This window comes from Lotus japonicus, chromosome 4 (genome assembly GCF_012489685.1).
Source record: "Lotus japonicus ecotype B-129 chromosome 4, LjGifu_v1.2".
Lineage (NCBI taxonomy): Eukaryota > Viridiplantae > Streptophyta > Magnoliopsida > Fabales > Fabaceae > Lotus > Lotus japonicus.
The window spans coordinates 78,216,798-78,241,981 of record NC_080044.1 but is presented as its reverse complement, the minus strand read 5'-3'; the positions used below and the strand labels follow the sequence as shown (position 1 = coordinate 78,241,981).

At 37.9% G+C, this 25,184-nt stretch overlaps 3 protein-coding genes across 3 annotated transcripts; 2 read left to right on the top strand and 1 right to left on the bottom strand.

Annotated features, from left to right (window-relative positions):
- Positions 1-152: 152 nt before the first annotated feature.
- Positions 153-11,277, bottom strand: LOC130710239 (uncharacterized). The gene is made up of 13 exons (XM_057559442.1): positions 10,600-11,277; positions 9,782-9,860; positions 9,624-9,680; positions 9,088-9,143; positions 8,097-8,325; positions 7,754-7,840; positions 7,596-7,670; positions 2,068-2,148; positions 1,490-1,554; positions 1,236-1,419; positions 1,067-1,155; positions 830-944; positions 153-414 (listed from the first exon to the last, which is right to left on the bottom strand). The coding sequence occupies exons 1-13, from the start codon at positions 11,112-11,114 to the stop codon at positions 373-375; spliced, it is 1,674 nt and encodes a 557-aa protein (XP_057415425.1). The 5' UTR covers positions 11,115-11,277; the 3' UTR covers positions 153-372.
- Positions 11,278-14,568: 3,291 nt separating this feature from the next.
- LOC130713635 (ribonucleoside-diphosphate reductase large subunit) lies at positions 14,569-19,658 on the top strand. Its single transcript, XM_057563416.1, has 17 exons — positions 14,569-15,096; positions 15,186-15,247; positions 15,340-15,427; positions 15,664-15,927; positions 16,206-16,446; positions 16,535-16,611; positions 16,738-16,908; positions 17,005-17,097; positions 17,199-17,348; positions 17,446-17,532; positions 17,668-17,832; positions 17,923-18,042; positions 18,228-18,430; positions 18,509-18,658; positions 18,736-18,883; positions 19,061-19,144; positions 19,225-19,658. Exons 1-17 carry the CDS (start codon positions 14,869-14,871, stop codon positions 19,318-19,320), a joined length of 2,427 nt encoding a protein of 808 aa, XP_057419399.1. The 5' UTR covers positions 14,569-14,868; the 3' UTR covers positions 19,321-19,658.
- Positions 19,659-21,968: 2,310 nt separating this feature from the next.
- LOC130710154 (ethylene-responsive transcription factor ERF113-like) lies at positions 21,969-25,052 on the top strand. The gene is made up of 2 exons (XM_057559315.1): positions 21,969-22,539; positions 24,086-25,052. Exons 1-2 carry the CDS (start codon positions 22,245-22,247, stop codon positions 24,742-24,744), a joined length of 954 nt encoding a protein of 317 aa, XP_057415298.1. The 5' UTR covers positions 21,969-22,244; the 3' UTR covers positions 24,745-25,052.
- Positions 25,053-25,184: the final 132 nt, after the last annotated feature.

Genomic DNA, 25,184 nt, shown 5'->3' with positions numbered 1-25,184 from the left:
GATGATACTTAGGGCCAGCGGCTTTTGTCTGTTAAATTAAAATATTCACGACCTAGTAATTTCATGGTAAAATAAATTAATTTCAAAAGGCCAAAAAACTTCAAAGAAAAATGTTAATATAGGAGTAATTATTCTACATAATACACAAAACAGAGGATAAAATGTGATGGAATGATTGTTAAAATACATCGATATTCAAAATGGTAAACTGGTCATAAATATCACCATCCTCTGGCATTACAATTTCTGTAAACCATACATCTAGTACAATTCATGAATCAAAAACTATAAACCAGACTTCATTTATGAAAACTATGACCACAAAATTGAACAGATTTGTATCTTAGGGCCTAGAGAACTATGCGCACTTCTTCAAGATTCCCCTTTAAATTTGGCTTCATATAACTCTGGTTGCTGCAAAACAAAACAATTTCATAAAATATGATCTAGATGAAGGCTTTTGCAGGATATAGGGCTCAGAATGACAGTGATAATGTGATTATCATACATATGAACATTAACCCTCTTATTCCAAAAAAACAACCTCCGTCAAATATAGAACCCCATGAAGTTTACTGAAGAGCTCTAAGCTATTTTTCCAAATAACTACAACTCGGGACGAAAACAGAAAAAAATATACACAAACCCGTAGAGTTTATACATCCCAAACATTGATGGAAAGACAAAATTAAAACAAAATCCCCAAACACCACTGAAGTGAAAAGATAGCAAAATGGCATTGCTGAAGAGACAATCTCAGACTTTGTCTATATTAGATATTTAGATCTGAATACAAGCAAGAGAGAAATCAAGAATATTAAAAGATTACCATGAAGATAGCTGAAATTAACCTCCGTGCAAACCATCTCAAGTGCATTGCTCGTTGAGCACCACTGGCTCCTTCCACTGTATCAAACCGCAGATACACAAAACCTGCACTTCTTCTGTATATATGCAAAAATAATTAAAGAATTGCCACTCATGTAAAAGGTGGAAATAAACAAAATAAAGTACACAGTAAAACTATTCATGACAATTGAAGTGACCAACACATTAATGTACTTACTTGTCAACATAAATATGCTTCACCCGGCCATATTTCGAACACTCTTCCTCTACATCCTCTTTAATGTCTAAATCAAAATCTGGTTCCGTCTGCATTTTAATATTTGTCATCAGTACTTCTTTAAATGGAAAATAATATGGTGCAAGTATATAATCATTTCATCACAGACCTCAGTGCTTGGATCAAACATATTCTTCAATAGTAAACACTCGCTGGGGGTACCTACAGGTTCTACCACTGGGGTAGGCACTTGTGCTGGCAATACTTGACCAGGTAAAATACCTGGATTACCAATAGGCAAGCTAAAAGCGGGCTGAACAGGAACTGATCCATTCATCATAGGCACACCAACGCTGCAATTTTGGAAATCCGTGAAGATAATGCACAAATTTACGACATAAGAGGAAAATGTAATGAACGAACCTTGTTGAAATATCAGCGCCAGCCAGCCTTTGCATCAGCAACGCCCTTGATTGAGCATTTAAAGTCTGCATAGAAAAGCATTGGGAAGGACTACTGTTATTTTACACCTAAAAAACACCAGCACCAGAAAGGGGGAAGGATAGAGTAGTTTCATAAAAACCCCTAGGTCCAGCTCCAAATAGAAAGAAATGCACCTTCTACAGTAGAAAAGAGAGTGAAAAATGCAGCTATGAAATTCATAGAAAATAAAGAACTAAGATCTTTAACCAGATTAGGCAGGAGGAAATTATCAAAGTACCTACATCTAACTCAAGTCTATAATTTACTTGTAACCTAATAAGTGCAAATCCTCAACAGCACTAGAACTTCAATACACTTATCAACCAAATAGTAGTAATCTTGTCATTAATCTGTAAAAATTTATAGCTAGAAGCCTAAAACTTTTCTGAAGTAAAAAATATAAAATGCCACACAGAACTTCTTGCCAATCAGCTTCTAACAATCTAAAAATAAACATACACCAAAAATAGCTATGCAAACCAATCTATAAATATATTATATAAAAAGTACAAACATACCAATCCACCTTCATCATCGTCTAAGTCTGCAGATTTTGCAGCGGCATCTTGGCTTCCAACATGATCCGTTACAGATGAAACCTGAATTTGATGAACAAAATCAGTCACAACAAATGAACAGGATCATCAACAAAATTGAAAGCAGATAAGTAAGGCAAGAAAAAAAAACCCAAATATTCCTACCCTATTAGAGTACATTGTATGAATGTGTACAGAGTTACACTTTAGTAGTTGCTGACTGTACTAACAGTCAGCACTAGGGTTGTTATAATGAGCTGGCAATTCAGTTAGGCTATGCGGTTATGCTTAGCTGTCAACTGAGTCAGTTAGATGCTTAGCTGTCAACTGAGTCAGTTAGAGTTTGAGTTTGTTAAGCTTGTTGAACAAGCTATAGAGTTCTATATAAGTTGTAATCAGTCTCTTGTATCATTAGCTTTTCAATCATCAATGATAAACACTTTTTACAATTCTGAGTTTATCTAACATGGTATCAAGAGCCTTCTACGATCCTTGAGATCCTTTTCTGATTTTTCTTCTCTTCTTCATCATCATGGCTGATGAAGTTCATGCAGATCATGCTTCTGCAATTCCTATGCCAGTTCCGGTTGCTGTTGCTCAATCACAGTTGAGTTCTTCTACGTTGGTTCACAAGCTCACGCTGAAGCTTGATGACTCCAATTTTCTCTCCTGGAAGCAACACGTTGAAGGCATTGTTCGTACACATAGGTTACAGAGTTATCTTGTTCATCCAGAGATTCCACCGCGGTTTCTCAGTGAGCAAGATCGTGAGAATGCAGTCGAGAATCCTGCATATCAGGTTTGGGAGCAGCAGGATTCAGCGTTGTTCACGTGGCTTCTCTCCTCACTCTCGCCTTCTGTGCTTCCAACTGTGGTGAATTGCAAGCAGTCGTGGGAAGTGTGGCAAGCTGTGCTTGATTTCTTTCAGGCTCAGACGATTGCGCAATCAACACAGCTTCGATCTGAATTGCGAACCATTACCAAAGGATCGAAGAGTTCATCTGATTTTCTCAAACGCATCAAGTCGATCGTGAACGCTCTTGTCACGATTGGCGACCCGATCTCGTATCGCGAGCACTTGGAAGCGATCTTTGATGGTTTGCCAGATGATTATAGCTCTCTGATGACGATTGTTTACAATCGCGATCAACCTTGCTCGATCTCGCAGGTTGAAGCGATGATCATCGCGCATGAAGCGCGTTTGGAACGCACGCGTGTGCGTCAGATGCAAACTTCGTCTCCAGCGGCGTTTCTCGCTCACGCATCTGCGCCACCACCGTCGCCTCAGGTTGCGCCATCACCGGCGACACCTATTGCACCACCTCCGACGACAGTTGCGCCTCCACCGCCGGTGAACTCAGAGGTCAACTACGCTGCTAGTAGCGTTGACTCGTCAGGATCTGATGATCGCAATCGCTCCAGTGACTCACGCGGTTATGGCGGCGATCGTGGTGGCTACAATAACTACGGTGGACGTGGTGGTCGTTCCAATCGTGGTGGACGTGGCGGCGATCGTTCCGTTCAATGTCAGATCTGCCACAAGTATGGCCATGACGCAAGCATCTGTTATCATCGTGGTAGTTCTTCTTCTTCTGCGGCTCCTTCACACAGTGGTGTTCTACCACAGGCTGCCTTAGCCTCACTTCTTGGTTTCAATCCTAATTTTGGCATGCTACCACAGTTTGGTTACTCTCCTTTCAGAGGCATGTCTCAGTTTGGTTCCTCTGCACAGTTTGGAGTTCCGTTTACTGGAGCAGGATTTGGTGCTGGTTTTACCTATCCTTCAAGTGCTATGATGTATCCTACTGCACCTGCCTCTCTTCCCTTTGGCATGTTTCCTCGTGCTTCTGCTCCACATCCTCGAGCACCACAGGCGTTGCTCACAGGACCAACATCTTCTGCTTCTAACCTTGGCACTTGGTTTCCAGACTCAGGAGCAACACATCATGTCACTCATGATGCCTCTGCAGTTTCAGATAGTGTGTCTGTGGCTGGTAGTGATCAAATCCTGATGGGAAATGGTAAAGGTTTGGCTATAAAATCTGTTGGTTCTGCCTCTTTTCCTTCTCCTTATCACACACAAACCACTCTTACTCTTAAAAACTTGTTGTTAGTGCCTGATATAACCAAAAACCTTGTGAGTGTTAGCAAATTTGCCAAGGACAATGGAGTTTTCTTTGAGTTTCACCCTTTTCATTGTGTTGTTAAATCACAGGACACTTCTAGAGTTCTTCTTCGTGGCTCACTTGGCAAGGATGGCCTGTACTCCTTTGATGGCATGCACTCTTCCACATTTCTCAAGAATTCTCTTCCTGTTCAGTTTCCTTCTGTTTTTGCTGTTTCCAAGAATAATTCTGATGTATCAAGTCCTAGTGACTCTGCCTTTAGTATTGTACCTAGCCAAAGTTCTTATGACTTATGGCATAATAGATTAGGGCATCCTCATCATGAGGCTCTGCACAATGCATTGTCCACTTGTAAGATTCTAATTCCTAATAAATCAAAATTTCATGTTTGTCATTCTTGTTGTGTTGCTAAGTCTCATCGTTTACCTTCCTCATCTTCTACTACTAGTTATTCTACAACCTTGGAATTAATTTTTACTGATCTTTGGGGTCCTGCATCGGTTGAAAGTACTTCTGGTTGCCTTTATTTTCTAACTTGTGTAGATGCCTACTCTAGGTTTACTTGGATATATCCAATTAAGAAAAAGTCAGAAACCAGCTCAGTTTTTCTTCAATTCCAGGCAATGGCTGAGTTAAAATTTGGTACAAAACTGAAATCAGTACAAACTGATGGAGGTACAGAGTTTAAGCCTCTCATTCCTCACTTTGTCAAAACAGGTATAGATCATAGAATTACATGTCCTCACACACACCATCAAAATGGAAGTGTGGAAAGAAAACATCGTCATATAGTGGAAACTGGTTTGTCATTACTAGCTTGTGCTAACATGCCTTCCCAATATTGGGATCATGCTTTCCTTACAGCTGCCTTTCTCATCAATAGGCTTCCAACACCAGTTTTGAGTAATCTCAGCCCTTATCACAAACTGTTTAAAGTTCCAGCTGATTACTCTATCTTGAGAGTGTTTGGAAGTGCATGCTATCCTCACTTGAGGCCCTATAATTCTTCCAAGTTAGAGCTCAGGTCTAGAGAGTGTGTGTTCCTTGGTTACTCTTCTTCTCATCAAGGATACAAATGTCTAGATAGTGATGGAAAGATTTATATTTCCAAAGATGTAAAATTCAATGAATTCAGATTTCCTTACACTACATTGTTTCCTTCCTCTGTATCTGACTCTTTTTCTTTGGGAATTTCTTCTTGTATACCACTGGTCCCACATGGTCACACACTGGCTCCTCTCCAAGAGCAGCAACATTCTGCTCCAGTGGTTCCTTCTCCTCAGCCAGGTACACCTGTTTCTGCAGTTGGGTCTACTGCGTCTGTTGAGACCATGCCCTCTTTGCAGACTGCTTCCGGTGCTTCTCCAGCTGTTCCAGGCACTCCTACTTCCTCAGGGTCCATATTTCAGCAACCAGCAGCTGTTATTTCTCAGGGAAATGTTCATCCCATGCAGACTAGAGCTAAGTCAGGGATTGTGTTACCTAGGCTTCACCCTACATTGCTTCTTACACAAGCTGAACCTACAACAACTAAGCAGGCTTTGAAGGATCCTAAATGGCTTCAGGCTATGCAGGCTGAGTATGATGCTCTCCTTGCTAACAACACATGGACCCTTGTTCCTCTTCCTTCCAATAGAAGGGCAATTGGTTGCAAATGGGTGTTTAGGGTGAAAGAAAATCCAGATGGTTCTGTCAATAGGTATAAAGCTAGGCTAGTGGCCAAGGGGTTTGATCAAGTGCATGGTTTTGATTATGCTGAAACCTTCTCACCAGTTGTAAAGCCAGTCACAATCAGGCTTATTCTTTCCTTGGCTGTTACTAAACATTGGCATATTCACCAACTTGATGTGAATAATGCCTTCCTTCATGGTGCCCTTCAAGAAGAAGTTTATATGGTACAACCACCAGGTTTTCAGCAAGAAGATAAGCAGCTGGTTTGCAAGCTTAATAAAGCTTTGTATGGTCTCAAACAAGCTCCAAGGGCTTGGTTTGAGAAATTGAGGGCTGCTTTGGTCAGAAATGGTTTCAAACCTAGCCGTTGTGATCCCTCTCTCTTCACTCTCCACACAGCAACAGATTGTGTTTATGTCCTAGTCTATGTTGATGATATAATCATCACTGGGAATTCTCTTTCACTGGTTCAACAAATTGTTACTAAACTTGATTCAGAATTTGCTTTAAAGCAATTGGGCAAGTTGGATTATTTTCTTGGTGTACAAGTCCAACATCTTCAGGATAGATCTCTTCTTTTAACTCAGTCCAAGTATATTGGTGATTTGCTGGAAAGGGCAGATATGGCTGATGCTAAGGGGATCTCAACACCAATGGTTAGTGGTGCAAAACTAAGTAAATTTGGTGCAGATTATTTTGAAAATCCAACTCTTTACAGATCTATAGTTGGGGCATTGCAGTATGCTACCTTGACTAGGCCAGAAATTAGCTACTCAGTTAATAAAGTCTGCCAGTTTCTTAGTCAACCTCTGGAAGAACATTGGAAGGCAGTAAAAAGGATTCTTAGGTATCTCAAAGGGACTATTCATCATGGTTTACACATTAGGCCCTGTTCTCTATCTTCACTAGTGTCTTTGGAGGCTTTTTGTGATGCTGATTGGGGCTCAGATCCTGATGATAGGAGGTCCACTTCCGGATCTTGTATTTTCTTTGGTCCTAACTTGGTTTCATGGGCTTCCAAGAAACAAACTCTAGTAGCTCGTTCTAGCACTGAGGCAGAGTACAGAAGTCTGGCCAATACATCTGCAGAATTGCTTTGGATTCAATCCTTACTTCATGAGCTTCATGTTCCATTTTCTACTCCAAGAATTTACTGTGATAATATGGGAGCAGTGGCCTTAACTCATAATCCTGTGTTGCACACCCGCACCAAGCATATGGAACTTGATATCTTCTTTGTCAGGGAAAAAGTTCTCAATAATTCTCTTCATGTGCAGCATGTGCCTTCTATTGATCAGCTTGCTGATATATTCACCAAGGCTCTTTCTCCTACTCGTTTTGAGGCTCTTAGAAACAAACTCAATGTGTGTGAGAAACTGGTTTCCCACCCACCTTGAGTTTGCGGGAGGATATTAGAGTACATTGTATGAATGTGTACAGAGTTACACTTTAGTAGTTGCTGACTGTACTAACAGTCAGCACTAGGGTTGTTATAATGAGCTGGCAATTCAGTTAGGCTATGCGGTTATGCTTAGCTGTCAACTGAGTCAGTTAGATGCTTAGCTGTCAACTGAGTCAGTTAGAGTTTGAGTTTGTTAAGCTTGTTGAACAAGCTATAGAGTTCTATATAAGTTGTAATCAGTCTCTTGTATCATTAGCTTTTCAATCATCAATGATAAACACTTTTTACAATTCTGAGTTTATCTAACATACCTTGATAGTCCTGCCAGCAATCTCCAACTTCCCATTTAAACTCTGAGCTGCCTTGGCATGTTCAAGATGGGCAAACTGTCCAATGCGTGCAAATTAAAGGGATAAATAACAATACTACCAAAAGCAATATTCCTCAAAGTTAAGGGTTGGAAACGAACTTGAACAAACCCAAAACCCTTGCAGTGTCCTGACTCCATGTCAAGAGGCAATTGTACAACCTCAACCGGACCAAATGGCTCAAAAATCTAAAACAACCAAAATAAATGTCAAAAGATGATAAAATATCACAATTATAATCAGTGCCAACCTACAAATTAGGTCCAGTTTAGAGAACACCAACGTATTGGTTTAAAGGGGAAATAAGTTTAGTAGGTATTCAATAAAATCATATGCATTCATATTCCAGATAAAGGTCGTCAACACCCCCCAAACAAATTATGCTACACATTTGCCTCCCCACAACAGCCAATGAGACTGCAAAAAAGGAAAACAATCAAATACCTCTCGCAGCTGACTCTCAGTCATGTTAAAGTGAAGATTCCCCACATATAATTTTCTGTCCACTGCTCCATATGGTCCTGCTACTCCAGCAGCCCCACTGGAAGCATTAGATTGAACAAGGTTCTTTTCAGCCTCAGAAGGTTTCACCATCACAGGTTGCCCAAGAAGAAGTTGGCCAGAGAGAGCAATTGCCATTGGCACTGACATCGCATCATAAAATTCAATATACCTGCAGTCCCATCAAGAACTTGCATCAAGTATCAAAACTAAAAAATATGCAGTTGCAATCAAAACTTACAAAGAATACAGCAAAGAGATGCAGGAAACAAAAACTCTAGTGCAGACAGCTCAAGCTGAGTTTCTTTTGTTGTATCTGACTCATATAAAGAAAATGTTAGTCTGTCTGTCATAATAACAATACAAAACTAAGCAGATATTAATTATAAAATAGACAATTATATCAAGAGAGAATAAGACAACACCATATGAAATAAAGATAGGGAACTATTTAGATAAGGAGGATAAGCAACATAATCCCATCCTTTGCTTATATATATGTGCATGAGTGTGAATCAAATCCTAAAGAACCCAACTTAAGCTAGCTGCTGGCTTAGTATGGCAACTTATTTGTCAGATATATCTCCCGCTCAAAAGAAGAAAAAAAAAACAGAACCCACTTTGTAGCAACCTTATCAAGCCTCACAACTAAACTGAAAAGGGTCATCAGCATACAAATGAAATCCTCCTTGTATGGCATTCGAAGGAAAAAATTGGTAACAGGACCAAGCAGAAAACCAGGATTATGTCATCTACCTTGAGTACGCAGCATGAATTGATTAAACATGAGTGCAAGGTATCCCCACCATCCCTCATCAATATCGCATTGCTATCCATTTAAGAATACAGTTAAACATGATTCTTTGAAGTTCATATCCTCATACCAATAGCACATCCATACAAATGATAAATTATTTGACAATAAAGCACATACCCAACTCCTTTAGATCGTCTGGAGTTCCTATCCATGATCAGACGAACATCTCTCACCTAAAAACAAGGAGCGTTAAATGTATTAGAATAAGGGAGGTATCTTGGATAGAAGCAGAAGTAAGACATTAACTCTAAACACACAAACACCAAATTGGTAGCAATGTGAACATAATGTCACGTCTCATTCACTCAACATGATTAAACTGAATGTCCAAACATATTAAAGTTGACATCTTACTTGTAAGTTGTTACCAAAAGAGAAGACAATATACATCAAAAGCAACCAAATTTCTCTGTACAAAAAGTGTTTGTTAAGCATGTAAAACTTTTAGATTCTCTGCAATTGTTATCACTCATTGCAATTGAGGACCATCAGTGTATTGAAATAAGATAATAATAATACTATTAATAATAATAGAATGGCAATAGAAGTCATCACAGTACTAATGAGAACAGAAAATACACAGGTTTCTATCTATTTTGACATGCAAGGCATCGCAGATCCAATGGCAGATCAAATAACTAAAACCAACTGACCTTGCCAGCTTTTGAGAAGAACTCATATACGTCTCTCTCTGTGGCTTTTAAGGGCATCTGTGGTCACCACCGAGCAAATGGAAAATCATAAGTAAAAGATTGTCAAATATCTGAATATGTTAGACCGTATAAACGAATTTATGGGGCAACCAATCAACCTGGTATGCAAAAACAGTTCTCTGATCCCTTTCTGGGTCTGCCTCAGGTTCCCCAGCCTCTTTCTTATCCCTAAATCTCCTGCAACTCAAATTAAAATCAAGCTGTAAGAAATAATAAATAGAAAATTTCATCTTAGTTGAATTTGACATTCAGATGGTCTATAGAATCATTCCAAATATAGATCGTTATAATTATTATTACAGTCCAAAACAGCATCTAATCTTGAGAGTTCAGGTACAATAATGTCTTTAAATCTCACTTTATCAAGTATAACACAGTTAACATTAGAGACCTACAAAACAACACTTGATAATCATATAGTGTGCATACATGCCAGTAATCATCTAGCGTGCACCAAGCTAGCATTGCATCGCATTAACAATAATTAAATTAATGATATGATGATAACACCCCAAACTGAATAGCAATGAATTAAACCTGAAATACGCATTCAGTATAACGTTCCAACCACTGGTTTAATAAGAAAAAATGGATTGCATAGAACACCAACATGAACAAGAAGCACATAGTTAGCCATAGTCCATATCACCACAGACAAAACTTTGAATGGTAGACAATCTGAAAATGAATCTCAAGCAAACTAGTAGCTGCAAAATGTGAACTACATAGTATAAGAGACACACCAATCCAGCATAAAAGAAGAATTACAAACCACATCACCAATGCACTTTTGTTTTCATTTCACTATGATCATGAGCATTAATGCAAACCAGAAGGAGAAACAAACAATGGAGCCAACACAGAATTGAAGATGCAAAACGGAATTCACAAACAGAACGCAGAACTAAGCAATTACCTGCCATCTCTCGATGCGAAATCCGGTTCCTTCTCCTTTTCTCTCTCGGAACGACTCCTGCTCCTCCTGGATCTCTCCCTCTCCTCCTTCTCCTTCTCCCTCTCTCGCTCCCTCTCCTTATCTCTTAGACCACGTTCCTTTTCCCTCTCCTTATCTCTCCTCTCCCTCTCCTTCTCCCTATCCTTATCCTTATCCCTATCCTTGTCCCTATCCTTATCCTTCTCTTTGTCTCTACCACTCCTATCCCCATCCCTCTCCCTGTGGCGGCGTTCTCGATCCCGGTCACGGTCACGGTCGCGGTCTCGGTCTCTGTCACGATCCTTCTTGGAGCCATTCTCGTCGTCGCCTCTCGACCTCCGGCTCCGCCGTTCTTCGCCGTCGAGATCGTCTTCGAGGTCGCGCTTCCGATAAGTCCTCTCGGTCTTGTCGGCGCTGTCGCTACTCTTCTTCTTCTTGGAGGGGTCGCGGTCTTCCTCCACTGTCTTCTCCAAGTACTCGTACTCGTCGAAGTCCATTGGGATCGTTCGGATTCCTCTGTGTGTGAGTGTGGGTGTGCGCGCGCAGCAGAGAAATTAAGCGTTTTGGTGGTGGATTGTGGATTTCTAGGGTTTTAGGGTTTTCTTTTTCCACACAGATAGGAAAGAAGAAGGAGTTTGCTTGTTCCTACTGTATCCCTAATCTACAACTTTGAACTCCCAAAAAAAATTAAATTAAAATGAATAATTATTAGATGAAACAAAAACAAAAAAGATGAAAAATCATATGCACCAAATTATTTTTATCAGTATCAATTTTTATGGGAAATTATGTTTTTTTTAAGTTTTCAAGTTAGAGTGATTTTTTTTGCTATCCTTATTCGGGGACAATCATGTTCAAGTTGGGAACATCCCCATCACGGTGAGGCTAACTCTCTCAACGGAGTTTTCTCCATTCAAAATACTCGAACCCAAAATTTTGCTTGAGGTGAATCAAATATGTACCACTTGGACCAATCATTGTTTTGGTTGAGTTTTATTCTTTTTAAAAAACGCATTTTTAAGAAAATAAAAATTAAAAAAGTTGTTAGGTGTGTAGTTTTGTACAAGTGAGAAAATAAATATAAAGGTATACCGACTAACAAAAGAGATCCCTAAGGCATCAACTATCAAAAAAATGTTTCACTTCGTGGGAGGATCTTCTATCACCATGAAGTCTTGACCCTAAAGAGTATTGGCTTTCACTAGATAGTCTCACACTAATCACTTTCACAAAGGATATGATCAAACGACACCATCAATTGGCGCTGTAAAAAGGTCTCTAATGTTCCCACACGAGCATAGCATAACGATGTCATTATGGCGAATCCTTCCCCACTAGAGAGACAACAAGGTGAGAGCTTGAGAAACACGATAACCTCCTAAATCCTTTATTATAATAAAGTTTGAGACAATTGAACATACCCAAAAACTCCATTGGCAAGACGTTCTCCTCATGTGCACCATGAAACCCCACAATCTGTTGCCCAAATCCATTGCGCAAGCAGCCACCAAAACTAGATTGGTGGGGATCTTGTAAGACACTTTTGTCTACATTCAATCTCACTCGTCATGTCGTCTAGCCAAACCCAAGAGACAAACCTCTAAATCTACTACTAAGTAGGCGCCCTTGCAAACGCACTACATATGCTCCAGGTCAAAGATAAAATAGAAGCCAAAGCTTGGAGAGGAACCTTGCAATTAGAGAGAAAAAAAAAAACATTATTTAAAAACTTCTTTGCTTAACCTATCAAGAAAATCTATTATGATATGTTAGAGAAAAAAGATTTAATTAGTGTAAACACACATTTCAACTAATGATTTTATTAAAATCTCTAAAAATAATATTTATAAATCATTATTTTTTAATTTGAATCAAACACGGTCTTAAATATTTGTAAGTCTTATCAGTGTAAATTGTGTTTGATTACATGACTTTTTTTTTAAAAGAACCTGTCATCAATTAAATAGGGGGCATAGAAGCTAAAAGGTTTGCGGTTACAAAAACATCGACTTCAGGCGGTACCTCCTCAATCCACACCAAACCGGCGTATGAGGCGACATTCCTGGCCAAAAAGTCTGCGACAACATTGCCTGAACGGCGAACAAAAACAACAGACACCAAATCTAAAGAACGACACAACTAAAAGCAATCACTAAAAATAGTAGCTAAATAGTTCCTCCCGTCCGGAGGTTTCTTCCACATCTGAAAGTGAGTAAGACAATCTGTCTCAAAGCAAACCCGTCTGAACTAAAGGTTAATAGCCAATTCAATCGCCCACCGGAAAGCTAGGGCCTCAGCCTCCACCACAGTAGAGGGCCGCTCCACAACCTCCGCTACATGACGTTAAAGTTTACACTAATAGTGTATCAAAATAATCTCTTTTAATATCTTTTCAAAGTCACCAAACTGGTGTAGAATTTCAAAAGATTACAAAACTACTATAACTCAACTCAACTCACAAGTGTTACACTTATGATCAACTCACAAGTCACAAGTGTGAAACTTGTGACTTTATTTGCTGGTCGGTGTTACGACTTGATTACTATATTTTTTTCTTTCATGTAGAAGTTGTGGATAGGAATGAAAACTCATTAAGGTCTTGCTCGTGGAAGTTGTGGACTTCAACCAAGCTTCACAAGAAAGCAAAGTTGTCACTTAGAAAGGTCACTCCCACACAACAACAAAAAACCATCAATCTTAGTTGCAACTATTCCGTGCATGTGCATTTGCTCTTTCATCTCTGAAGAGCTTGGTTAACGCTAGTATCCAATATCCAATTAACTCATAAAACTCTACTCGGTGCATTTGCAACTCTGGTTGTCAAGACTGGAAGACACAAGTCTGGCTTTTAAGCATCATAACCACAGGCACTAATAATCAAATCTAGTCAAACCCTCAGAGTTTACTAAAAAGGGGATCCAAACTAGACTGCTCTAGTCCAAGGGCAGGGCAGAGGAGAAAAGCATGTTCCACTGTTGGAGATTAGGCAGTGCAAAGAGGCCATATACCACTAGTTGCAATTCTTCTTCTCTATATACCATGATTTCCATAGAAACAATTTTATCTTTTGTGGGACATGACTCCTCCATATAGACTCCCACAATTCCTTGGGGATGTTGTGGGAAGAGTTGGGCTTAGCTCCAATCTATGAGGGGTGTAGATATAGCAGATCTTGGATCATGATGTTAGTGTGTTTACCTACTCACCATGTACTGTTGGCCCACTTTCTATTGGGCCAGTTTCTAATGCAACTTCAGTTTTATAGACTGAAAAAAACCTAGTGCTTTCACTTCTCTGTTGAACTTCATATATGTGTCCAACAAACTTGGTCATTTAGAGACATGATTTGCTTAATTTCTCTCTAATTAATATTTGTGAATGAAATTATTTGTATGAGCTATAATTAATTCACACTTCCACCTTATTTATACTACTTTCACTTTCAATCTATTGGCTATTTTTTTATTTTATTTTAATTATACCAACAATCACATCAATTACTTTCTCATCATTTTTCTTGTCTCTTCAATTCATTAAGGAGTGTCAAACAAAAAAATTTCAACTTATTCTTCTTACCTAAAATCGAATAGCCACTTCGGAATCTCTGACTAACTTTTGTCCATTGAAGTGATCAATTATTTAATCAGATATGATCATTAAAAATCATAATTACATAACATAAATAGTTGCAGAAACATGAACTTGGGAATAATTCACAGTATCTCAACAGATTATAATATTTTTGCTATCTATCAATAAATAGTAGTAATTTTATAATATAGTACTCTTTTATTATTCTTTTAATCATCAAACAAATAAAATAAAAAAAGTAGTAATGAGGAATATAGTATAGCATTTTGAGTAGGTGGTCACTCCTCCCCTTACCCAAAAGAAGACAGAAACGGCGCCAAGAGACGAGAGAGCCTTCCTGTTTCTGCCTTTAATTTAAATGTGTGTGGTCCCCCCGCATCAACAACCGCACCCCACGCTCCATTTCATTTCATTTCATTCATTCACACACACTCTTTCCATTTTTAATTTTCAAAGTTCCAAACCCAACCCCAAATTCAGGCTCACCCTCGCGGGAAAATTTCGAAGAATTGGGAGGGAAAGGGAAAAACCTTATCATCATCACACACTACTCATTTCATTTCATTTCAAACCCTACTGTCTATATATACACTCACATCTTGCACCCAAACTGTTCGAAGAAATTCTCCACTCAAAACCACTGCCGCCATAACCAACAAGATGTATGTGGTGAAGAGAGATGGGCGCCAAGAGGCGGTGCATTTCGATAAGATCACCGCGCGCCTTAAGAAGCTCAGTTATGGTCTCAGTACTGACCACTGCGATCCCGTTCTCGTTGCTCAGAAGGTCTGCGCCGGGGTTTACAAGGGTGTTACCACTAGTCAGCTTGATGAATTGGCCGCTGAAACCGCCGCCGCCATGACTGCTAACCATCCTGATTACGCATCTGTCAGTTTCCCGCCCTTTTTCTTAGGGTTCTGAAATTGTTAACTGTTAATACTCTATCTGATTTGCTTTGATTTTGCGTTTTGGTGCAGTTGGCTGCTAGGATTGCGGTTTCCAATCTGCATAAGAACACCAGGAAGTCGTTTTCAGAGACGTAAGTCTGTTAGATTAGATGTGTATGATATTTTTATTTGTTTCGATGATTCCGATTCCGTGTTGTTAAGGCTTGAATTGTGGTATTTTCAGGGTTAAGATCATGTACAATCATTTCAATAATAGATCTGGGCTGAAAGCTCCACTAATTGCTGATGATGTATATGAGATAATCATCAAGGTAATGTGATTGTTCAATTGTGATTTGGAATTGTCAATTGATGTTGTGGTGAATGATTTTTACTTTTTGATTTGTTTTTTATTACAATTGTGATTTTGAATGTTTAATTGATGTTTGTGGTGGATGAATTTTAGTTATTGATTTTGTTTTTTGTACAGTTGTGATTTGGAATGGTTAATTGATGTTTGTGGTGATTGAATTTCAGTTATTGATTTGTTTTTTTGTTGTTGTTATAGAATGCGGCTCGTTTGGACAGTGAGATTATTTATGATAGGGACTTTGACTATGATTACTTTGGGTTCAAGACGCTTGAGAGGTCATACCTGTTGAAGGTTCAAGGGCAGGTTGTGGAGAGGCCTCAGCACATGTTGATGAGGGTTGCTGTTGGAATTCACAAGGATGACATTGAATCTGCTGTTAAGACTTATCACTTGATGTCTCAACGGTGGTTCACTCATGCATCCCCGACACTTTTCAATGCTGGAACACCTAGGCCTCAGGTACTTTTGCTGTTTACACTCCATAATCGGTGATCTTGTTTTCTGTTTGATTAATACTGTATGGTGATAGTGGTGAAAATGGTTAAGTGGGTGAAAATTTAGCACATATTCAGCAATATGTAAATTTTTAAATTTTATATGCCGCAATTGAACACTATTCTATTAATAAAAATGTCTCTTGGATGCCAATTACCCCTTTTCTCATGTTTGTAGGTTTGTTCTTTTTATGTTGAATTGTTGATCTTAGACCTCTCATCTAGTTTATTTGCTTTTTGCAGTTGAGCAGTTGCTTCCTTATATGCATGAAAGATGATAGTATAGAGGGGATTTATGATACTTTGAAGGAGTGTGCTGTCATTAGCAAATCGGCAGGAGGAATTGGTGTTTCTGTTCACAACATTCGTGCCATGGGCAGTTACATTCGCGGAACTAATGGGACTTCCAATGGTGTTGTTCCCATGCTGCGCGTGTTCAATGATACTGCTCGTTATGTTGATCAAGGAGGAGGCAAGAGGAAAGGTAAATTGTTCATGCTTAGTTGTCAATTCTTATGTTTTATGAAAATATCCAAGTTCTTTTATTTATGAATTTTGTGTGCTTGTTGTAGGTGCATTTGCGGTGTATCTGGAGCCATGGCATGCTGATATTTTTGAATTCTTGGAACTAAGAAAAAACCATGGAAAGGTATGATCCTTTCTTTTATTCAGAAAGGGTGTGGTAACAATTTTATTTGATTCTTGTGATTTAGTTTTGACCCTATTTCTTAGGTTATGCTAATTAAAGAATTCTTGATTTTATTGCCACTTGCAGGAAGAGCACCGTGCTCGTGATTTATTTTATGCTCTCTGGTTGTCTGATCTCTTTATGGAAAGAGTTCAGAGTAATGGGCACTGGTCCTTGTTTTGCCCCAATGAAGCACCGGGTTTGGCAGATTGTTGGGGTGAAGAATTTGAAAAGCTTTACACTAAGTATGAAAGAGAAGTAAGTTTGATGATGATATTTAGTGTTTTGCAAGTTGCACAATTCCTAATATGTCTTTTGTTCATTATTGTAACTTTTTTAACTGAATCCTTGTAGGGAAAAGCAAAGAAGGTTGTTGAGGCACAGAATCTTTGGTTTGAAATTTTGAAGTCCCAGATAGAAACTGGAAATCCTTATATGCTTTTTAAGGTGGTCTACCAAAGACATGTTTAACTTTCTTAAAGTTCATTTCAATGACTTTTTAACTTTTTTTTCTTTGCATTGATCATTTTTTCATTTCTATATCCCAGGACACTTGCAACAGGAAAAGCAACCAGCAAAATCTTGGCACAATTAAGTCATCAAACTTGTGCACTGAGATAATTGAGTACACAAGTCCAACAGAAACAGCCGTGTGCAATCTTGCATCAATTGCTCTACCTCGATATGTAAGAGATAAGGTGAGAAATCCCTGGCATAATTCATGTGTTAGGATTGCAGTTATATGAATTGCAGGCTAACTTGTTCGTGATTTGGTACGTTACTTGTTTATTGCAGGGTGTGCCCATGGAGTCTCATCCAACTAAGCTAGTTGGCAGTCTAGGCTCTAAAAATAGATATTTTGACTTTGATAAACTAGGAGAGGTACATTTCTTGTTACTCTTAACTACTAACAATGTTAGATGTTCTTTTTGTGTTTCAATGTGTGCTACTGTATTGACATTATCTTTATATGCCTCAAGTCTTGTGATGGTATTAACTGGCTGTGACCAATTACAGGTTACTGCAACAGTGACGACAAACCTTAATAAAATAATTGATGTTAATTACTACCCAGTTGAAAATGCAAAAAGGTCTAACTTACGACACAGACCAATTGGTATAGGAGTTCAGGGTCTTGCTGATACTTTCATACTACTTGGCATGGCATTTGATTCACCAGAGGTAAATATTGTTTGTGTGGTTGCAGATTAATTATCACTTTAATATTTTAAGCTAGATATTCTTCAACTAAATAGTTACATGGATATGCAGGCTCAGCAGTTAAACAAGGATATATTTGAGACTATATACTATCATGCTCTGAAAACTTCTTGTGAGTTGGCTGCAAAAGAAGGTCCTTATGAAACATACAGTGGTAGTCCTGTAAGCAAGGTATCTTCTTGAAAGAATATTCCCCTTTTTTTAAGTGTCCTGACTCCTGAGTAGTTGTTATAGTTAGAGGCATGTTCCATCACTGAAGCACAGCTGCATATGTATACTGTATTTTTGTAGGCACAGAATTAGAAATGTTTATCCAGGATCTTTGCAGTGGCTCAGCTGATTTTTGTGTTGCACAGGGAATTCTTCAGCCAGACATGTGGGGTGTGACACCCTCTGATCGTTGGGATTGGGGTGCACTTCGGAAGATGATATCAGAGACCGGTGTGAGAAATTCACTTCTTGTTGCCCCTATGCCAACTGCATCTACTAGCCAGATACTTGGCAATAATGAGTGTTTTGAGCCATATACTTCCAATATCTACAATCGCAGAGTTTTAAGGTTTATTTCCATGCCATGTTATTATGCCTTGGTATCTTATTTGCTCTCTATCTTGTTTGTTAACTGTTTGTCTTTCAGTGGCGAATTTGTTGTAGTGAACAAGCATCTTCTTCACGACTTGACTGACATGGGATTGTGGTCTCCTGCAATCAAGAATAATATTATCTATGAGGATGGTTCTGTTCAGAATATCACAGAAATACCTAATGATCTGAAAGTCATATACAAGTATGATAATTGTGATTTAGTGACCGACCAAAACTCGACTCCATTATTTTTGTGCTAACATAGTTTAAATTTGTCAGAACCGTTTGGGAGATCAAGCAAAAGACATTGGTTGATATGGCTGTTGATCGAGGATGCTTCATAGATCAGAGTCAAAGCTTAAATATTCACATGGAACAACCCAACTTTGGAAAGCTCACTTCCTTGCATTTTTATGCATGGTCAAAGGTATCAATTTTTGACATTGGTTAAATTTGTCTCTAATAAAAATAAAAAGAGCTTCTATGCTTGGTTTTGATGTTCAATTTATATGTTTGCTTCAGCAATTGGCTCTGCCTCTGGGTTATTTCAATCTTTTGATCTTTTGCTGATTGATGTTTATTCCTTTCTATTTCATCTTGAAAGGGTCTGAAAACCGGGATGTATTATCTCCGAACACGAGCTGCAGCCGACGCCATCAAGTTTACTGTTGATACCGCTGCAATTAAAGTAAGAACAATTCACTGTGATCAATTTTCCCATTCATGTGATTTGTACATTTAAATGCTCAATATCTGTTGTAAATGCAGGACAAGCCTAAGGTGGAGGAGGATGATAATACCAAGATGGCACAGATGGTATGCTCTTTGACAAACCGAGATGAGTGCTTGGCTTGTGGAAGTTGAAACTAACTCATTAGCGTGTTTGGATTCTAATTAGTAAGGCTTAAAAGCATTTTTAATGGAAATCCATGTCGATGGTGGATTGAAATAAGTGTTTTTTAATGAATATAGTGGAAATCCAAACACACATAGAATTGCTCCTCATTGGGTTATTTTCAGAGATAAATCGCTGTGCTAGCCTTGACTATGTATTCTTAAGCGCTTTGTATAGTATTTATCTAGCTCTTAAATTCATTTGTAGTTTTGTACGCTTCATTGAATTTTCTTGTATTTGTATGTTAGAGGTATTTGTTTAAAGTATATGATAATGTTTGAAATATTAAGAATGTTATTTTTATGTACATTTACAAACTTGTTAAAGGACATAGAAGTGGATCCAGAAATAAGTTAAAACTTTCCTATCTTATCAAATTCGGCAGTGTGAAAGTGGGAAAAACAAATTGCAGAAGCGAAGGGAAAATTGATAACCGATAACCTAAAGTCGGCAGTACTTGGGATAGTGAATTTGGGGGACGTGGTTCATTGAACTTGTATCATTTCCTTCCGTAGTCATGATACAAGATGTCATTATCTTAACCAATCAGATTTAGTACGGTCATGGTACCCTAAAATCCAAAGCCGACATATTAAAATAATTGGGCGACTAGAAAATGCAGTGTGAAAATAGGTGTTTGATGAATTGATATTAGATTAAGATTTAGGGAATAAAATAATATATTTATAACTTATAGTACTATCTTTGGTAAAGAGGAGAGAATGTAGAGTGGGAAAAAGGGAAGATTATAATATATTCACCCATCATATTCTAGGATAGAACTTGGTAAATATTGGTTCACACCTTTTACTATAGGGTTATGATATATACATACCTCTCCACTCCTTTTCCACCTTCTCTCTCCTTTATTTCTCTTTTTTCTATCAATCAAATCACCTATCACATCTTTACTTTCTCTCTCCTTTCTTCCTATCTCTCTCTTCCTCCACCTCTCCACACCTCATTATGAGGTGTGAAGAAATAATTACTCCTTACTATATTGGGTGGCTGAGTTACAAAAAGATGGTCCAAAAGAACGCTCCCGTTATCCATCCATCAACATTGATTACGCGTAAATGAGTCGATCGTGTGACCAAAGCGTTGACTTTAGAAGTCTGAAAGAGTCAAAGAGCAAATCAGATCATGCAACAAAAATTTAATAATGGCAAAATAAAAAAAGTACTACTACTTTATAATAATTTAATTTAAGCGGTGCTTAAACTATCTTATATTAATTCTATTAGGCATCTTTAAATTTCAAATTGAACTTACATTTACCACGTGATAAGCTGTTTCTTTTCTTTTTTTCCTTTTTTAAAAATTTGCATGAGCTTTACAATTTTTTGTCATAAACAATTGATAGGTACACGTGACGTCCATTAACTTAAATGGTGCACCTTATTAGAAAAAAACGTGACGGATGGTAAATGACAATTTTTTAAACAAAGATATTTGCTAGTTTATTTTTAAGTTGTATTTTAATATAAAAAAATCATCAAAATTGGTTTTGGACAATAGAATGTGCATTTATGGGGGCATTAGGATGTTCTCTAACCAAGTCGCTATAACTATCTGTGTCTACAGAGTTTGATTTTGGCTCAACGATCGGCCATCATTGCCCTCATCGCATGGAGTGTGGTTACATTGCGAGCGAAGTTTGCGATATATGACTTTCTAACCAAGAGGTTGGAAAAGGATTCTTCATGATGAGGCTTGAGAAAATTTTATCGCACCCCATCCACAGTGGATGATAGGTATTCATGAAAAAAATCAATGAGCTAATTAAGTAAGTCGAATATAATATTGTATTGTCTAAAGATTTCAGATGAATATGATCTAGCAGGTGGGTGACCTGTCTACGTGTATTAGGTCAACTTGCTAACATTCAAACGTAGGATTAGTGACTTGATCGGTAAAAAAAAATCAGGAATCAAAATTAAAGGTGCTAATGTATAAATACATGGACACAAATCATAGATGAGTTTGACTTGATCACTTGAGCACCCAATCTGTAAGTTCAACTCATCCTGTTTTTGACGTTATATTTTGTTCTTGATAAAATCCTGTTTTTGACGTGAGTCGTGAAGTATGTATGTATGTCTTTTCTCAAAAAAAAAAAAAATGAAGGTATATACGTCAATGGGAGATATTAACAAAAGATTTCTATAATGAACTTCTATGCATGCAACTAGCCAACTTGATGATGATCACAAAAATTGAACAAAAACAAACAGTGAATGCAACTTGCCAATAGGCAACAATGAAACAAAATTGAACTTAAAAACACTTTTGCAGTGGGTGCAACTTGCCAATTTGATCAACCAAACCTTTTTGGAACAAATTGCGGTGCATATCATCCAGGTAGGATTTTGCATTTCAATTGGGTCAATTAATTAATATGCAAGATTAATTGTTAATTAAATGTATATAAGATCATATTTTCATGTCGGCTATAGCTAATTAGCTATAGCTTCTCAACACCGACCTAGCTACTCTCTGTACATACACCACCAAATTTAGCGTTCACACCTTCATACTTTTGACCCATCACTCTTGTTTAAATTAATTAAGCTCATGCTTTATTCAATTTCATACAACAAAGTAATTAATGGGGTGGCATAATATCTCAGAAAACAGCTTATATATACTTTTATTGCACACGAGTCTTTGTTCAAAGGTGGCTATAACCAATTTGAACTTTTCCATTCTTCATACGTGAAAATATCAATGCTGTTGTTGGCGTATTAGAGTTGACAATATTGAAGAAGGGTCTGATAAGTTTACAACGGTGGCGAATCCTAGTGAAAAAAAGGGGAACAACAAGGTTGTTTGTTACACGAGACAGAGTGATTTGGATGAATTTGAAGAGAGACATGATCTTAAGTTGTTGTCAATGCCAATGATGTTTCATGGTTTCAATAGGGAGAAAGAGATGTCTGCAATGGTTTATGCTCTGACTCGTGTTATCTGTGGTGATGAGGAGGAGCATGGTGGTTATGATCATCAGAAAATGGAACATAGTGCATTTGGAGGTGGTGGTGATGGTGATGATGCTAATTTTCATGTGACACCAAACATAGCTTCTTGTTCTGCAACACCATCTTATGGTGGTGACAGTTTTTCCCTCAAGAGAAGGAGGGAAGATGGTGATTTCTCATGCAGAGCTTCACCCCCTGCTATTCCCCCAAGTAAGCACCAAAGTGAACATTTATGTTCTAAAGTTGTTTATTGAATGTATATTTTTGCATGCTTGGATAGAAAATAAAATGTTACTTTATTAAGTTTTTTCTACTAACTTTTGACATCTAGAACAATGAACACATGAAAAAACACCCATTAATTATAGGACAGGATCCTAACAACTTCCACACATGGACCCAGCTAGCAACAATATTAGTATTTGAATCCTCTTCACCAATATTTCAGGACCTGTTGGTTACTATATGAAATAATCCCATTTTAGACACCTAAGGCTATGTTTGGATTGATGGAACATAACGGAACGGAGGGGAATGAAATATAATGGAATGGAATGGAGCGGAACAGAATGGAATAAAAGTCTCCTTCCATTGTTTGGGTATTTTAGGATGGAACGGAACAAAGTTACTACTCCATTGTTTGGATAATGAACGGAGAGGAATAAGTTACAAATTTTTTTAGTACCATATTACCCTTACTTTCTTTCTTGGAGCATTAGCTAGTTTTGTTTTCAAATTCTGACATGTCTAAAAAATGTAACGGGATATCTAAATGGAGAAAACATTAATAAAAAATACCAGAAACCCAAATCTAACGCAAAACGCTAATTTTTTTTTACGAGATGCTTCGGCTTCCAATAAAAATTACAAATTGATTGCATATACCTACAAATACCTACAAAAGCCTGTGTTTGAAATAATATTTCACAAAACACATTGAATAATGCAGCAAGGAATTGAACGCAGTAAGGAATTCAACAATGACACAAAGTTAAAAGCAATTATTAGGAACAAACAAGCCAGCAACGCAGCAGATAGAGAAAGGTTCATTATAAAAAACCAAGACCCATGTAGTGATGTAGAAATCTGCAACGAAAGAAGCAACAGGTTCTAAATGAGCGTGAAAGAAACTGGGTAGTAATAAGGGGGTGGTTAAGGGACATATTTGTATTTTTATAATTTTGTTAGATGTCAATAATTTTGCTCCATCCCATTCCTCCCAAATTGAGGGGGAATAAAAATGGGGGAAAGTAATGGAACATGATGGAGCACATTCCACCGGGCTCCATTCCTTTCCATCAATTTTTAATTAATCCAAACAGTGGACCTCTTCCTCCATCCCCTCTCTTCCGCTCCATTCCCTCCCCCTCCATCAATCCAAACGAAACCTAAATACTAAACAACACACCCTGCTTTTCTTGACTGAAACAATTTTCCATTTCCCATCCTATTAAAAACAACATATTAATGTTATAAATCTCACACTCATACATTCTTTTTAATTAAAATGTCACAATTTGATTGGTGAAATAGGAAAATGGACACCAAATGAGGACAAATGAGTTCATCTGTTTTTCTCTCTTCCTGTCACTATCATATTACATATTACATCTACTATCATTCTTTCCTCTCTTCCTAAATTAGATGTCTACACATACATGGAACATTATATTAGGCAACCAATATATTTTTGGTTTTGTCTAATTGAAAACAATGATCATTCTTCTTATGCTGAATTTCATGCTATTCAATTCAGTTGCAGAACGTTCAAGCAACTTGACCAACACAGCAACAACAAAAATAAGCCCAATGGTGAAACCAGTATACGAATACAGAACAGAGAATGTGAGGGAGGAAACAGAGCAACAACCGAAGAGAAAATACAGAGGAGTGAGACAGAGGCCATGGGGGAAGTGGGCTGCAGAGATCAGAGACCCTTTCAAAGCTGCAAGAGTCTGGTTAGGAACATTCAACACAGCTGAAGAAGCAGCCAGAGCCTATGATCAAGCTTCACTGCGATTTAGAGGCAACAAGGCAAAACTCAACTTCCCTGAAAATGTGAGGCTCCTACAACAACCTTCCATCAATCAACCAACTACCCATTTCAGCAATTCAAATTCTTCAGAGCCAATAGTTCATGCAGAAGCTCAACACCACACTTTTCAGGGTTCCAGTGGTTCCAATTCAAGCAACTTTTATGACTATTCTCCTATGAGTTTATATGATCAGGCAAATGTGTCATCAACCATGGCTTCTCATCATCTTCAATCTTCCTCATCATCATCATCATCATATTCTTCTATGTTTGCTTCTTCTGTGAGTTCTCTGCAAGAAGTTTCAGTTCCTTCGGTTTATTCTACTCAGCTGCCAGCACAGTATTCTGTCCATAGCTCCTCTCCCTCTGGCTCTGGCTGATATTCATGTCAATTTTCTTGGTCTAACACATGTATCCCTCAGACAATCATGTTCGAGTTGTGATCATTTCCATGCTCGTGGCGGGTGGGGTGAGCACACCAGTGGGTTTTTTTTCATGCTTTGTTTAGATGGAATCAAACATATACCGCTTCCTTGACAAAAAAAAACATATACAGCTTGAACCAGTATCTCTAGGTTATATTCATTCCATTTAAAGTACTAGTTTGTAATATTATCCTTTTGTATTTAGCTGTCTATTTCTCTCTTCAGATATCATCAATAATATTCTTGATGAGCTTATCACTCCACCCATGATATTTTACAAAGATGTCACTTGAAATTTGAAAAGAAGCTTATATGTACAAGAATCACACACCTACATAATTGAATCAAGATTGGACTTGTAACACCACCATTGACTTTGATAAGCAATGGGGTAC

Excerpts from the sequence above, each read along its gene's own strand:
- LOC130710239 (XM_057559442.1), bottom strand. The coding sequence starts at position 11,114 with ATGGACTTCGACGAGTACGAGTACTTGGAGAAGACAGTGGAGGAAGAC. Across the intron at positions 9,681-9,781 it reads GAACTGTTTTTGCATACCAG|ATGCCCTTAAAAGCCACAGA; the intron begins GTTGATTGGTTG and ends TGGTGACCACAG. Across the intron at positions 2,149-7,595 it reads TTGCTGGCAGGACTATCAAG|GTTTCATCTGTAACGGATCA; the intron begins GTATGTTAGATA and ends CATCAAATTCAG.
- LOC130713635 (XM_057563416.1), top strand. The coding sequence starts at position 14,869 with ATGTATGTGGTGAAGAGAGATGGGCGCCAAGAGGCGGTGCATTTCGAT. Across the intron at positions 16,447-16,534 it reads AGGAGGAGGCAAGAGGAAAG|GTGCATTTGCGGTGTATCTG; the intron begins GTAAATTGTTCA and ends TGCTTGTTGTAG. Across the intron at positions 18,884-19,060 it reads ATTTTTATGCATGGTCAAAG|GGTCTGAAAACCGGGATGTA; the intron begins GTATCAATTTTT and ends TCATCTTGAAAG.
- LOC130710154 (XM_057559315.1), top strand. The coding sequence starts at position 22,245 with ATGCCAATGATGTTTCATGGTTTCAATAGGGAGAAAGAGATGTCTGCA. Across the intron at positions 22,540-24,085 it reads ACCCCCTGCTATTCCCCCAA|TTGCAGAACGTTCAAGCAAC; the intron begins GTAAGCACCAAA and ends TATTCAATTCAG.